Raw genomic sequence first — 16,679 nt, forward strand, 5'->3', positions numbered from 1 at the left:
AAAAAAAAAAAAAAAAAAACAAACAAACAAAACAAAAAAGATTTATATATATGGTTTGGGTATAGATATGTCTTAAGGATTGTTTGGTTAAAGGGGTAAAAAAGTGGAAGGATAAAAAATTGTAAGAGGATGGAAGAGATTTTATTTTCTCTCCTTTTTGTTTGGTTAAGAGTGGAAAAGTGGAGGGATAGAAAAAATTAATTTGAATAAATTTACTCATATATTCTTATTAAAGAATGATACCAAATTAAAAAAAAAATGACAAATAACCATAAAAAATAAAAATAAAAAGATCAATCACTGAAATTTATTAAAAAATAAAAATCATGTCCAGTTCATAAAAATAAAAAATAAAAAATAAAATCACACCCAGGCCCTAAAAAAAAAAAAATAGGAGGATGGAAGAGATTTTATTTTCTCTCCGTTTTGTTTGGTTGAGAGTGGAAAAGTGGAGGGATGGAAAAAATTAGTTTGAATAAATTTACTCATATATCCTTTTTAAAGAATGATGCTCAATTAAAACAAAAAAGTGAAAAATAACCATAAAAAAAAAAAAAGAAAAAGAAAAAAAGAGCATCACTGAAATTATTAAAAAATAAAATCATGACTAGTTTAAAAAAAAAAAAAAAAAATGAAAGAGAGGCAACGTTAATCAAGACAAAAAAGAAAAAAAAAAAAAAAAAAAGGCATGCCAAGGATTAGAAAGTAAAAAAAAAAAAAAAAAAAAAGGAAAAGACAACGTTGCCCAAAACAAAAACAAAAAAACATTGCCCAAAACAAAAACAAAAAAACATAAACAAAAGGTAACATTATTGCCCAAGGTAGAAAGAATAAATAAACAAAGGCAACTTGAGGGAACCCATGTGCACGTACATATGGACATTTTTGTCAATCAAGAAAAAAATTCATCTTCACTCAATTTTCTATCTTATATAAAAATAAAAATAAAAAATTTTCCTTCTCATTTTCACCTTCAATTTTTTCCACCAACTCCTTTGCGCTAACATGTTTGAGATCTCAAGGCTAGAGTTCTAGAACTAAATGAGTTCCTCCTCATAGCTATCGAGAATTTAAAAGGTGGGCTCGCTCTTCTAGATTTGGTTTTCTCCTAAATGGCTTTATTTGACTTTGAGATGGATTATTGTAGAGCTTTGAATTTTTGGTTTCTCAATTTGTAATTTTGTATTGATGCTCCTCCTTAGTTTGAGACGGATTCCTTGAATTGATGCTCTCTTTTCTTTTCTTTTTTGGATAGATTTTTCATGAAATTTTTTTTTATCTCTCCTAGCATATAGTATTTTTATATTTTTTTTCTTTTATTTGTATGTATTTGATGTTAGTAATAAAATTAATGTAAGAGAAAGTATCAAAGAACTTTTATTCTTTTTTTTTTTTTTTTGGTTGAGAATCAAATTTTTATTCTTTCTAAACACTAAGGACCAACCATTATTCATAAAATACAAGTATAATGATTATCACATTGTCTATTGTATACTCTATACACATTTCTTTTAAAAACACGATTTCATGATTTCACAATTTTAAATGAAATCATATTCTCAAAACACAATTTTAAGGGAAATGTGGACAAAGTATACAATAAAATGAGTGTAACAAAATTTTCCCATAAAATATTGTCTCTTTATTAGTGTATAAAACATAGGAAATATTCGGATAATTATTGTAAGGTCACAATTTGGTTCCTAAGCCCAAACGATTAAAGGATTTAGGCCCAAAGAGCCAAATACAATGAATTTGTGGAGAATGGGTTAAGAAACTAGGCTCTAATGAGTTAGACAACCATTATAGTTGGCCCAAATGACGAGAAATAGCAGGCTTTCATGTAGGAGCAGCTCTGGCTTGCTTGACTCTATGACTGACAGTGCTGCTGTAGTGGCAGAATTTCACAATGCTAGCAAAGAAACTGAATGTAATGGCCTTGGATGCTAGTAGGAACCAAGGGCTTTGTAAATATTAGTGATAGCCCAAAAACAAAGACTCGCGTGAGATTGTAATTAATAGAAAGAGCTTAAGAATGGAGGCTCAACTCAAGTTTGTAAATAGTAACAAAGAAGGCATGAAAATAGAGAATCATCTTAAAGATGAAGGTGGTGAGTTTGATTAGAGGTATGTCCCTTGTCTGGTTTAAATGGTTGGTTGGACATGAGAAATGAAGTTACTAAGCTTACTAGTATTGAATATTGATTGGCTTTCAATCTGGTAAAGATGTTATACTGAATGAAGGCTGTATATATATATATATATATATATATTGAAATTCATTCTACCTTGTTTGGATTTCTTTTTAGTCACATTTTAATTAATTTCCCTATTTCTTGCTGGTAATTTTGAGTTACACTTTGTCCCTTTTCTCTTAACAGTGTATATGATGGGTGGAAATTTAGAGAATAGTGATGCAGAGATGTGGATGCTATGTATTTGGAATTTCATCTACTCAACTTTGTAAATAACAGTCTATATATTTTCTCAATACGTACATAATAGCATCTTGTAAATTCTCTCACTCACTATTTCTTTATTCTTTTAATTTAAATATATTCTGCTACCACTCTTTTTAGATTTTATCAAAGATGAAATTCTTGACCAATCTCATGTGTGGGTTCTTATCTTCTTTCTATAACAATCTGTTTAAATGGATTTCTTCATGTTCTGTCATGGATTTCCTAGATTCTTTAACCAGTTGATCTTTTCACTTGTGGATTGAAACGTGCTTACAAGTTTTACTCTCTAGCTTTCTGCAACATCCTTTAATGAGTTATAGGGGAAAAGGGTTGATGGTTTTGTGAATTCAGGAAAGCTTTTCTTAAAGTTTTCAACAATGCTATGAAATAGTAAATATTCAAACATGTTTGAAGGTATATCTGTTTGTACCCAAGCATCAGTGCTGCATATTCAGTGAAAATGGTTTTTATTTTCTGAAGTAGGATAGGTGATAAAGAATTGTCATTTACATGTTAACAATAGAGTAATGAGATGAGGATGATATTGCATGGTCTAAATGAATAGGATGACTAGAACAGTTAGGCATAAGCTCTAAAAATATCTTATTCTGCAAAGGTTCTAATATAAATGGCATTTTAATCTAATCAGTTGATAAGCTGATTTCAATGAATATAATACCTATTAATGAACCTGTGGAACTACAACTATGAGTCAACCTTTTTTTTTTTTTTTAATATAAATGGCATTTTAAACTAATTTGATCTTGTGTGCATTTGGGTATGTGGTAGTTTTCGGTAGCTTATTTGCATACTATAGTTTTTGGTAACTTATTTGCAAGGTATTTTTTAAAGAGATAGAGTTTTTGGTAGCTTTTATGCTAAATATATGAAAAAAAGTTAAAATGTTAGCTTATTTACCAAAAAAAAAAAAAAAAAATTATCAAAATTTTTTTTTCTTAAATTGAGAGAAAAGGCAAAAAATTTTGCCAAAACAAACCATCATCTTTCTCTAGGAAAGTTGTCCAGGCCTGTAATCTTGTACTGCTTATTTGTATAAACAAATTGATAGTTTGGTCATGCATTTCTTGTACTATGCAGGGGAAAGACACCAGCTTAAAAGCTCTCTTTTCTTTTCTTTTTTGGGTGCTATGCATTATGTAGCAGTGTTCTGTATTTGCTGATGATCACCTAATTCTAGGAAATGAGGAGCTCTTCTATTTAGATTCAAGTTGGAATTTATGTTCAGACAGCAAAGAGTTGGAAAGTACAGTCTACACAGTTGCATGTACAAGAAAGTTATATTGCTCCAAAAGCATAACATAAATACCAAAAAAGATAGAAATTTTTTGGGAAGAGTATTAATAAATTGCCTATTCGAATCATTTTAAGCTTGAAATCAAACAGATGAGCTGATATATAACTTGCAGAAGAAGATAAATGTTTTTCCTTCCCTAATGGATCTTTAAAAAAGAAGAAGAAATCATGAAAAGGAAAAAGTAAAAAGAGTGGTGCTCAAGATTTTGTTGGAGTAGGGCTGCCTAGAAGGATACTTGAAATTGTTTTATTACTTACCATAATTCTGAATATCTACCAACATTTTAATTTTTAGTAAGTATAAATATATCCATTTAAACAAGAAATTAAAACATATTAACATAATTTCAGTATCATTTCTTCAACTTCATGCCTACATGACATCTATGGGCACACCAAGAAAAAAAATCCATTTATGAAAGATATAGATACTAACTTCAAACTCTATAAATCTCTCACAATTTCAAACCCAATATGGGTAACTCAAAACTCTTTCAATCTTAACTCACAAACATGACACTCAATTATTACAAATTTTCAATACACGCAATGGTGTACTCACACTCTAATAATGAACATACTCTCAAACTTGAATTAAAAAAAAAAAAAAAAAGGATCGGTGTTTTCACACTACGAAACTCACACAATTTTCAACCCAATCAGAAGTGCGAACATCGGCCAAAGCCCTTATTTCACCCAACGACAAAGGATGGAAAAATGGCAGCAAAGTTGTTTTGGTTTGGTCATCATCCCACTCCAAAGCATCCCACCATTCTGATTCTCCTTTTATTTCTTTTATGGTACCTGCATTTTGGTTAGTAAGAGGCAGCCTTCTGAGACCTTTGCACTCCCACACGTCAACCTGCTCCAGACACGGCCATGTCTCCTTGTGTCTGCAAAGAGTTTTGAATTCGGGAAGGTTCTCCAATTGCAATATCCGTAGTTTTGGAACCATAGGATCTGGAGATATGTTCTGCCCTGATTCATTATTAAAGAGCTTTTCTAAGTTCACACAATCGGTTACCTTGATTACTTCTAGGTTTGGCAGAGTCTGAATGAAGTCACCACAGGAGAGAAGATGTTTCATCTGATCACAGTATCCCACTTTTAATGATCTTAGGCTATGAAATCTCAGCCCAAGATGACCAGCTAGCTCTGAAATGCTATTTAGGTTTTTCGGATTGTGGAGATGAAGTTCCTCCAGGTTTGGTAGTAGGTCACAGCGGGCAGCACATCCTCCTCCCCGCCCTAAACTGGTTGGACAATTTCTAATAGAAAGTGACTTTAAACCCGCAAAGCTGGCATCACTTTCAATGAAGTCTTCAAGCATTTAAACCAGTCCTGTACATTTAGATAATAGCAGAGAACTTGAATTATCCTAGAACCACCCAATCCATTCTTGCGAGAGAGAAAGATTAAGATTCCGGATAGAACACCTTTTTTCATCAAATGTAATTAGGACGCACCTTCCTTGTGCTTGGAAAAGACAAAGTTGAAGATGACTCATTCTATTTATCCAGGAAAGATCTTCGGATTTTTCCCATGGGATCCCATTCAATGAGATATTTAAATAATGTATTCGATTAAAGGATGATTTGAGCTCTTCAAAAGTTGCCTGTCCGTCTTCCTCTCCCTTCAAACGGAAACGTAAGCCACCATTGCACGTAGATAGACTTTCTAAACAAGACAACTTGGATATAATTCCAGGTTGAATGCTTTTCAGTTCACAAGTCTTGTCTAAGTTTAAATCCCTTAGCTCACTCAGGTTTTCAATCCCTCTTGGCAAATTTGCGATACACGTGCCACTAAGATCAAGAACACGGAGATCTCTAAGTTGAAATAGAGAATGAGGCAATGACCGGATGCTGGTTTCACCGAGATCCAATACCTTTAGTGCTTCAAACCCTTGCAGGAATTTCTCAGGAACCGTGTCAAGGGCATTATTGTGTCGGAGTAGCAGAACCGAGGCCTTTGAACATTGTATCATGCAATCAGGTAGCCTTGTTATGTAGTTACCCATGAAAGAAACTCTATCGAGAGAATTTGAATTTGAAAACTCTCCAACAGAAATCTCACTCAACCCAATCCCCGAACGAACAAGGGATTTACACCCATCCTCAGACGTTGATGAAATCCATATAGCAACGTCCCGAACAACGTCATGCATCTTCACAGTTTCGCTATAGGGACCATCTTCCAACAAACAAGAGTCCTTCAGATTTTCAATCAAAGAAATGCCTTCGTCCATACCCTCCCAATTCTGTCCTTCACCTATCAAACCTTCTGCCCGCCAATAGCGTACTAAATCCCTTATAGAAATTTCGAAGTCCTCGGGAAATAGACAGCAATATAAGAAACAAGATTTTATGTTGTTACCTTGTAATGAGTCGTAACTCAACCTCAACGGCTTATAGACCTCAGCCTCAATTCCTTCTATAGAAGGCACTGATCTTTGCAACTGATTTAAAGCATGCTTCCACAACTCGACCTTTGTCTTTTTTCTCATGGCAGCTCCCACGGTGATGATGGCTAGTGGTAATCTGCAACATTCTTTTACAATTGCTTCTGCTAATGGTTTAATTTCTTCTAGACGAGCCACATCCCCTGCCTTTTGACAAAACAATTGCCAAGCTTCAACATCATTTAAAACTTCTATTTTGATTTCGAGATTGGTTGTCATAGTCCTACAGACTTCCTTAAGTCGAGAAGTCAATATGATCTTACAGCCTTTATGAACATCCGGCCCTGGGACACCCAAAGTGTCTAAATCAATTTTCGCCCAAACATCATCTAGAATGAGTAGAAATTTTTCTTCATTCTCAAGCCTTTCATAAAGCCGACTGGCCATTCTCTGCACGCTTTCTTCCATTTTCACCTCCAAATTTAATCTTTCAGCTATTTGTTTCTGGACATTTTTAATGACCACATTCTTGGAAACGATGGCCCAAATGACAATGCCAAAAGGCTTTGTAGAAGCCTTTTTGAGCTCATTATTCAAGTTCTTCACCAGAGTAGTCTTGCCAACTCCTCCTAGTCCCCAAATACCAATCCTTTTGAATCCATCATCCAATGCCTTCCTAATCTCATCTAATTTTTTTGATGCAGTTGTTTGACCCCGAATTGAAGGTCCAGGAATATGCTCCACTGCTCTGGGAACTCTAGTAGGACAAACCACATCATAGTTGAATTTTTCAGCTACAAGAAGAAGCCTTTTGATCTCTTCCAGAGTTTTTTCCACTTCCCTGCTCTCTCTATACCGTTTTTTGCAATTTAAGAAACATCGAGAAGGCTTTTTGTTGTTGACCATTTGTCCTTGATTTGCATCGACTCCAGGCTGAAGCGTTTTCACGTCCTGAAGCCAAGTTACGACTTCAGATCTGATTTTGTTTCCTTCTTTCTCCGCTGCTTCCGTTCCACCTTTGACTTCTTTTATACGATCCGTAAGGCTTTTCATCTCCTGCTCAACAGCAGCAAGATTTGAATGCAAATTGAAAGTGGTGTTGGTCTTAGAACTGACACAACTACAGAGAAGCTCGCTAGTTGTTGCCACTAGTGCACCGACAGCTGCACCCACCACTTCCATGCCGAAAATTTTGCTATGGGAGATGCCAAAGAATGAAAGAACCACAGAAGAAACAGAATGATGTAAAGAAACAGAATGAAAAGACACACAATCACTCGTTGTTGAGAGGATTACCTTCTCTCACATAAATTATCGAACATGGTCCATTGAGAACCCCACTTTGAAAAGAGAGAAGCTTGGCCTTATGTGGACTGGTACCGGGCTGCTGTGACAATGGATTGAAGGAGAGGCAGAGAATGGGTTGAAGGAGAGGCAGCTGCGCAGGGGAGAGAGAGAGAGAGAAAAAAAAAATTGAGTTTATGAAAAGTTAGGGCTGAAACTGAAACAGTGGGCGGGCGAAATTTTTTAAAAGGTAAAGTAGTCTTTTAATTTTTGGTGAGGTGTCATTGATTTGAGCCATTAGATTAAATCTACGGGTGAGAAAAGAGGGATATGGATCCGATAGGATTACCTAGTCTCACATAAATTATCGAGCATGGGTCCAAATTTGGTTACAGAATGACTCGTTGGGTTTCACGCGTGTTTTGGGGTTGGAAAATCTTTGATAGCCCCTGCCTTTTTTAACTTCGTTACTTCGTCTCTAACGATACTGGCATGTTCTTTCGAAGGGCGTCGGGGTGGGTGCTTCTTTGGAATAGAAGATGGGTTAACATTTAAGTAGTGACAAATGAGACTAGGGTCAACCCCCGGGGCATCGTAAGCGTCCTATGCAAATATATCAACATTTTTCCTCAAAAACCCGACCAGTTCCTCTGTTTCTTGAGGAGGTAACTCCGAGCCGACCTGGAAAAATCTGTCTGGGTCATTGTCAATGGTAAATTTTTCCAAACTTTCACACCTTATCTTCTTGGCCAGCTCACTGACTTGCCCTGCCGAGATGGTTGATTGCTATAAGTTTTCTAAAGCCGAGGACTCGACATTGGACTGACGTGAGATAGCGGCCACCATACATTGCCTAGCCATGGCCTAATCTCCACGAATCTCCTCCACTTGGCTTCCGGATGGGTATTTTACCTTTTGGTGAAGTGTGGAAGATACGGCTTCCAGGGCATGGATCCATGGCCTGACTACTATTGCTGTGTAGGGTGAGTAGGCATCGACCACGATAAAGTCCACCTCTACCGCCTCTGATCCGGTCTGTATGGGTAATCTGATCTGCCCTTTTGGTACAACAGTCTTCTCTTCGAAGCTGATAAAGGGAGAGTCATAAGCCGTCAAATCCTCCGGTCTTAAGTTCAGCCCCTTGTATAGATCAGGGTACATTATCTCTACTGTGCTGCCCGGGTCTACCAGTACCCTCCTCACATCAAAACCTCCAATTCTCAGCGTAACCACTAAGGCATCGTCGTGAGGTTGGATAGTTCCCCTCTTATCTTCGTCTGAGAATCCTAATATTAAAGAGCTTCCCTTTTTAGACCTTTTAAATTCTCTTTCCCTATCCTCGGCGAAGAGCTGAGCCACGGACAACATCCTGGAAGGAAATGAGCCGATTCTTCCTAGAGCGGCGAGAATGATGTGTATCGTCCCCGTGAGAGGTCTTAATGATACATCTTTTCGAGGCTCTTGCATTGCCTGGCCCAGATGACCGCTTGAGGGGTGTAAAAGGTGACGTAACTTTCCTTCTCGGACCAGCTGATCTAGGTGATTCCATAGATTCTTGTAATCTTCAGTGGTATACCCATGGTCCTGATGATAGTGACAATATAGGTTCTGGTTGCATTTCGAAGGGTCCCCAGCCATTTTTCCTGGCCATCTGAAGAAGGGTTTGTTCTTGACTTTCTCCAAAATTTGTTGTACTGGCTCTCTGAATACGACATTAAACGTTTGCATGTTGCTTTGTCCAGCCTGTCTCAAGAAAAATCTCTCCTCGGCTGGTTATGGTTATATCGTTCCAACCTAAAATCATTCCCTTTAGGGGGAATGATCTTCTCCTTTCCTTTTCCTTGTAGCTGGTCTTCTTCCACCCTTTTGTACTTGTCAATCCTATCCATCAACTGATAAACATTGGCAACGGGTTTACCAGTTAGAAATTTCCTTAAGCCAAGCTCGGTGGGGAGACCGCTTTTGAATATGCTGATAGCGACATCATTGTGGTTCTCATCCAACTCGTTATACATCTCCCAATACCTATCCGAATATGCCTTTAGGGTCTCTCCCTCGCGCATGGACAAGGACAATAACGAACTTAGGGGTCGAGGGACTCTGTTATTTGTAATAAAGTGAGAACAAAAAGTCTGAGTGAACTGCTTATAGGAGCCTATGGAATTTGTTTTCAGGCTGTTGAACCATCTCATCGTCATTGGCCCCAAGCTGAACGGGAAAACCTTGCACATCAGAGCTTCATTTTGGGAGTATATGACCATTCTTTGGTTAAACTGGCTCACATGCTCCACCGGGTCTCCTTGGCCAGTATAGATGGTAAACGTTGGTTGATTGAAACGTCGGGGTAATTTAGCTCCTTCGATCTTGTGCACGAAGGGCGATCTGGAGATCTGATCCAATGCCTTGTTCATGGCATCATTACCTAATCCCTTACTAGATGGGCTCTCATACCTCCGTGTAGGGCGCAACTCCTTCTCATAAGAAAAAGTTTCACTTTGGGGAGTTCTCGACCTTCATCTATAACTGACGTCCTCCTCCTCATTAGAGGACGCATCTGAGCTGAAGGGAGATCGCTTTTGCCGTGCATGCAGCTTTCTTTTCAGGTCTTCTATCTCTCGTTGCATGGCCTGATGATTGTTTCACCTTCGGGATACACGACTACCCATTTGGATATGGCTTTGGCTGGTCTGGGTAGTATGTACGCTTCCCTCATTATTCCTTCCATTGCCTAGATTTGTTCCCAGGTTGGGAGGATTATTTTGCCGTTGAGACCCAATAGGTTCCGTCAGTTGAGGGTCAGCTTGGTGGGGATTCTCCTGGTGTGGACCTAATTCTACCATGCTTAACCGTCGTACTTACTAACACTTAAGTTCTTCCCACAGACGGCGCCAATTGTAGATGAACAATTTGGTGACCCAGTCCTTGTTGTTCAAGTCTTGATCCAAAAAGTCCAACACAATGAATTCTTGTAGAGTATGGGCTAAAAAACTCGGTTTAAGTAAGTTTAAACGGTTTGTTGCATGGGTAAAGGGAATACACGAACAAGAACAAATGCCCCTGTGTCAGAAAGGTCCCCAAGACTGATAGGGCAAAAAACTTGATTAATGGATACAGATCAATGCAATAGGATTCCTCTTAATGCTACAATATTCTGCTCTTTTTTTTCTTGTCCCCTTCTCTTGGGGGACTTCTACATATTATATAGGCCCTTTCCACTCATCTGGGCTTTACATTTGTTGATCATCCAAACCCCCACTTGAGCACCTGTCCCGTCAGACACCTCTTTTAGTTTTTTGTGAGTTGCAGTAGCCAAGGTAGCACTGTTCAGGGGTTTTCTCCACATTAATGCGGCCAGGAGAGTAGTTGTAATGCATTTAATGTGGTGGTGGCAGCCTTTACTGAGATATTTCGGGTTTCTTTCCTTTTTACGTATTTAGAAGATGGGCTGCAGTGGCTTGGATGTACCTTTGCTCTGGATTTTCAGTATCCGTGGAAAAATTACTCTTTGGACATGTTTTCTTTGCTCCAGTGGGTCTGAATAAGGATTGCTTGAGTCACGCTGGCTCCTCGAATGGGCTGCGTCCTCGGACGGGCCTAAGGCCCAGCCTGTTATTTTGGGCCGGTCCCCACATAATTAATTTCCCTGTTTCTTGCTAGTAGTTTTGAGTTACATTTTGTCCCTTTTCTCTTAATAGTGTATATGATGGGTGGAAATTTAGAGAATAGTGATGTAGAGCTGTGGATGCTATGTATTTGGGATTTCATTTACTCAACTTTGTAAATAACAGTCTATATATTTTCTCAATACGTACAAAATAGCATCTTGTAAATTCTCTCACTCACTGTTTCTTTATTCTTTTAATTTAAATATATTCTGCTACCACTCTTTTTACATTTTATCAAAGATGAAATTCTTCACCAATCTCATGTGTGGGTTCTTATCTTCCTTCCGTAACAATTTGTTTAATTGGATTTCTTCCTATTCTGTCATGGATTTCCTAGATTCTTTAACCAGTTGATCTTTTCACTTGTGGACTGAAACGTGCTTACAAGTTTTACTCTCTAGCTTTCTGCAACATCCTTTAATGAGTTATAGGGGTAAAGGGTTGATGGTTTTGTGGATTCAGGAAAGCTTTTCTTAAAGTTTTCAACAATGCTATGAAATAGTAAATATTCAAACGTGTTTGAAGGTATATCTGTTTGTACCCAAGCATCAGTGTTGTATATTCAGTGAAAATGGTTTTTATTTTCTGAAGTAGGATAGGTGATAAAGAATTGTCATTTACATGTTAACAACAGAGTAATGAGATGAGGATGATATTGCATGGTCTAAATGAATAGGATAACTAGACTAGTTAGGCATAAGCTCTAAAAATATCTTATTCTGCAAAGGTTCTAATATAAATGGCATTTTAATCTAATCAGTTGATAAGCTGATTTCAATGAATATAATACCTATTAATGAACCTGTGGAACTACAACTATGAGTCAACCTTTTTTTTTTCTTTTTAATATAAATGGCATTTTAAACTAATTTGATCTTGTGTGCATTTGGGTATGTGGTAGTTTTCGATAGCTTATTTGCATACTGTAGTTTTTGGTAGCTTATTTGCATGATATTTTTTAAAGAGATAGAGTTTTTTGTAGCTTTTATGCTAAATATATGACAAAAAGTTAAAATGTTAGCTTATTTTCAAAAAAAAAAAAAAAACAATTATCAAAATTTTTTTTCTTAAATTGAGAGAAAAGGCAAAAATTTTTGCTAAAATAGACCATCATCTTTCTCTAGGAAAGTTGTCCAGGCCTGTAATCTTGTACTGCTTATTTGTATAAACAAATTGATAGTTTGGTCATGCATTTCTTGTACTATGCAGGTGAAAGACACCAGCTTAAAAGCTCTCTCTTCTTCTTTTTTTGGGTGCTATGCATTATGCAACAATGTTCTGTATTTGCTGAAGATCACCTAATTCCAGGAAATTAGGAGCTCTTCTATTTAGATTCAAGTTGGAATTTATGTTCAGACAGCAAAGAGCTGGAAAGCACAAACTATACAGTTGCATGTACAGGAAAGTTATATTGCTCCAAAAGCATAATATAAATACCATAAAAGATAGAAATTTTTTGGGAAGAGTATTAATAAATTGCCTATTCGAATCATTTTAAGCTTGAAATCAAACAGATGAGCTGATATATAACTTGCAGAAGAAGATAAATGTTTTTCTTTCCCTAATGGATCTTTAAAAAAGAATAAGAAATCATGAAAAGGAAAAAGAAAAAAGAGTGGTGCTCAAGATTTTGTTGGAGTAGGGCTGCCTAGAAGGATACTTGAAATTGTTTTATTACTTACCATAATTCTGAATATCTACCAACATTTTAATTTTTAGTAAGTATAAATATATCCATTTAAACAAGAAATTAAAATATATTAACATAATTTCAGTATCATTTCCTCAACTTCATGCCTACATGACATCTATGGGCACACCAGGAAAAAAAATCCATTTATGAAAGATATAGATACAAACTTCAAACTCTATAAATCTCTCACAATTTCAAACCCAATATGGGTAACTCAAAACTCTTTCAATCTTAACTCACAAACATGACACTCAATTATTACAAATTTCAAATTCACGCAATGGTATACTCACACTCTAATAATGAACATACTCTCAAACTTGAATTGAAAAAGAAAAAAAAAAAAACGGATCGGTGCTTTCACACTACGAAAATGAACTCTTAACTCACTCAATTTTCAAACACAATCAAAAGGGCCACTTTGGGCCGTAGCCCTTATTTGACCGAAGCCACCCAACTACCGAGGATGGAAAAAAGGCAGCAAACTTGTTTTGGTTTGGTCATCATCCCACTCCAAAGCATCCCACCATTCTGATTCTCCTTTTATTTCTTTTATGGTACCTGCATTTTGGTTAGTAAGAGGCAGCCTTCTGACACCTTTGCACCGCCAAACGACAACCTGCTCCAGACACGGCCATGTCTCCTCGTGTCTACAAAGAGTTTTGAATTTGGGAAGGTACTCCAATTGCAATATCCTTAGTTTTGGAACCATAGGATCTGGAGATATGTTCTGCCCTGATTCATTATTAAAGAGCTTTTCTAAGTTCTCACAATTGGTTACATTGATTACTTCTAGGTTTGGCAGAGTCTGAATGAAGTCACCACAGGAGAGAAGATATTTCATCTGATGACAGAATTCCACTTTTATTGATCTTAGGCTATGAAATCTCAGCGCAAGATGACCAGCTGGCTCTGAAATGCTATTTAGGTTTTCCATACTTTCGAGATGAAGTTCCTCCAGGTTTGGTGGTAGGTCACAGCGGGCAGCACATCCTCCTCCTCACCCTAAACTGGTTGGACATTTTGTAATAGAAAGTGACTTTAAACCAGCAAAGCTGGCATCACTTTCAATGAAGTCTTCAAGCATTTCAACCAGTCCTATACATTGTTCTAATTGCAGAGAACTTGAATTATCCCAGAACCACCCAATCCATTCTTGTGAGAGAGAAAGATTAAGATTCCGAATAGAACACCTTTTTTCATCGAATGTAATTAGGACGCTCCTTCCTTGTGCATCATAAAAACAAAGTTGAAGATGACTCATTCTATTTATCCAGGAAAGATCTTCGGATTTTTCCCATGGGATCCCTTTCAATGAGATGTTTAAGTAATGTAATCGATTAAAGGATGATTTGAGCTCTTCAAAAGTTGCCTGTCCATCTTCCTCTCCCTTCAAATGGAAACGAAAGCCACTAGCCCACATAGAGAGACTTTCTAAACAAGACAACTTGGATATAATTCCAGGTTGAATGCTTTTCAGTTCACTAGTCTCCTCTAAGTTTAAAACCCTTAGCTCACTCAGGTTTTCAATCCCTCTTGGCAAATTTGCGATACACGTGCCACAAAGATCAAGATCTCGAAGTTTAGTAAGTGTTCCCAGTGAGGGTAGTTCTTCAAGATTCTCGCAACCGTAAAGAAGAAGAGCACGGAGATCTCTAAGTTGAAGTAGAGAATGAGGCAATGACCGGATGCTGGTAAAATCGAGATCCAATACCTTTAGTGCTTCAAACCCTTGCAGGAATTTCTCAGGAACCGTGTCAAGGGCATGATTGTCTCGGAGTAGCAGAACCGAGGCCTTTGAACATTGTATCATGCAATCAGGTAGCCTTGTTATGTTGTTACCCATGAAAGAAACTCTATCGAGAGAATTTGAATTTGAATTTGAAAACTCTCCAACAGAAATCTCACTCAACCCAATCCCCGAACGAACAAGGGATTTACACCCATCCTCAGACGTTGATGAAATCCATATAGCAACGTCCCGAACAACGTCATGCATCTTCAAAGTTTCGCTATAGGGACCATCTTCCAACAAACAAGAGTCCTTCAGATTTTCAATCAAAGAAATGCCTTCGTCCATACCCTCCCAATTCTGTCCTTCACCTATCAAACCTTCTGCCCGCCACTAGCGTACTAAATCCCTTATAGAAATTTCGAAGTCCTCGGGAAATAGACAGCAATATAAGAAACAAGATTTTATGTTGTTACCTTGTAATGAGTCGTAACTCAACCTCAACGGCTTATAGACCTCAGCCTCAATTCCTTCTATAGAAGGCACTGATCTTTGCAACTGATTTAAAGCATGCTTCCACAACTCGACCTTTGTCTTTTTTCTCATGGCAGCTCCCACGGTGATGATGGCTAGTGGTAATCTGCAACATTCTTTTACAATTGCTTCTGCTAATGGTTTAATTTCTTCTAGATGAGCCACATCCCCTGCCTTTTGACAAAACAATTGCCAAGCTTCAACATCATTTAAAACTTCTATTTTGATTTCGAGATTGGTTGTCATAGTCCTACAGACTTCCTTAAGTCGAGAAGTCAATATGATCTTACAGCCTTTATGAACATCCGGCCCTGGGACACCCAAAGTGTCTAAATCAATTTTCGCCCAAACATCATCTAGAATGAGTAGAAATTTTTCTTCATTCTCAAGCCTTTCATAAAGCCGACTGGCCATTCTCTGCACGCTTTCTTCCCTTTTCACCTCCAAATTTAATCTTTCAGCTATTTGTTTCTGGAAATTTTTAATGACCACATTCTTGGAAACGGTGGCCCAAATGACAATGCCAAAAGGCTGTGTAGAAGCCTTTTTGAGCTCATTATTCAAGTTCTTCACCAGAGTAGTCTTGCCAATTCCTCCTAGTCCCCAAATACCAATCCTTTTGAATCCATCATCCAACGCCTTCCTAATCTCGTCTAATTTTTTTGATGCAGTTGTTTGACCCTGAATTGAAGGTCCAGGAATATGCTTCACTGCTCTGGGAACTCTAGTAGGACAAACCACATCATGGTTGAATTTTTCAGCTACAAGAAGAAGCCTTTTGATCCCTTCCAGAGTTTTTTCCACTTCCCTGCTCGCTCTATACCGTTTTCTGCAATTTAAGAAACATCGAGAAGGCTTTTCGTTGTTGACCATTTGTCCTTGAATTGCATCGACTCCAGGCTGAAGCGTTTCGACGTCCTGAAGCCAAGTTACAACTTCAGATCTGATTTTGTTTCCTTGTTTCTCCGCTGCTTCCGTTTCACCTTTGACTTCTTTTATACGATCCGTAAGGCTTTTCATCCCCTGCTCAACAGCAGCAAGATTTGAATGCAAATTGAAAGTGGTGTTGGTCTTAGAACTGACACAACTACAGAGAAACTGGCTAGTTGTTGCCACTAGTGCACCGACAGCTGCACCCACCACTTCCATGCCGAAAATTTTGCTATGGGAGATGCCGGAAGCTTAAAATAATTGACAGCCAAAGAATGAAAGAACCACAGAAGAAACAGAATGATGTAAAGAAACAGAATGAAACGACACACAATCACTCGTTGTTGAGAGGATTACCTTCTCTCACATAAATTATCGAGCATGGGTCCAAATTTGGGTCCCAAGACCTGAGAGTCCGATCACGGACTGAAGATAAGAGGACATAGTTTGGGTTTTGCGAGTGAACTCGGAGTATGACAAGTGTTGACCAATTGATGAGAGCGAGCGAGTTAGATTCAGGGCAGGTGGGTGAGAAAAGTCATTGAAGTGAAAAAGTGTAATCAGCAGTTGATATGGGAATGGGTTGTGGGGGAAGAAGATGAATGAAACTGTTTGTTAGTGGGTCGCTGATAAAGATCTACACCATTACTCGTTGTTGAGAGGA

The 16,679-nt window shown here is 37.7% G+C and overlaps 2 protein-coding genes and 2 pseudogenes across 3 annotated transcripts; all 4 read right to left on the reverse strand.

Moving 5' to 3' along the window:
• Positions 1-4,401: 4,401 nt before the first annotated feature.
• Positions 4,402-5,151, reverse strand: LOC115970156 (annotated as a pseudogene).
• LOC115971107 (disease resistance protein At4g27190-like) lies at positions 5,088-16,374 on the reverse strand. 2 transcript variants are annotated; one of them, XM_031090797.1, is made up of 2 exons: positions 16,257-16,374; positions 5,088-7,381 (listed from the first exon to the last, which is right to left on the reverse strand). In XM_031090797.1, exon 2 carries the CDS (start codon positions 7,357-7,359, stop codon positions 5,155-5,157), a length of 2,205 nt encoding a protein of 734 aa, XP_030946657.1. In that variant the 5' UTR covers positions 7,360-7,381; positions 16,257-16,374; the 3' UTR covers positions 5,088-5,154. The 2 variants fall into 2 exon arrangements, with proteins under 2 accessions (XP_030946657.1, XP_030946658.1); XM_031090798.1 differs by having other exon boundaries at positions 5,088-7,366; positions 16,243-16,374.
• On the reverse strand, positions 9,210-9,872 carry LOC115970157. Its single transcript, XM_031089820.1, has one exon. The coding sequence runs from the start codon at positions 9,870-9,872 to the stop codon at positions 9,210-9,212; it is 663 nt and encodes a 220-aa protein (XP_030945680.1).
• LOC115971105 lies at positions 12,917-16,447 on the reverse strand (annotated as a pseudogene).
• Positions 16,448-16,679: the final 232 nt, after the last annotated feature.

Source organism: Quercus lobata, chromosome 12, assembly GCF_001633185.2.
Source record: "Quercus lobata isolate SW786 chromosome 12, ValleyOak3.0 Primary Assembly, whole genome shotgun sequence".
In the NCBI taxonomy this organism is placed as follows: domain Eukaryota; kingdom Viridiplantae; phylum Streptophyta; class Magnoliopsida; order Fagales; family Fagaceae; genus Quercus; species Quercus lobata.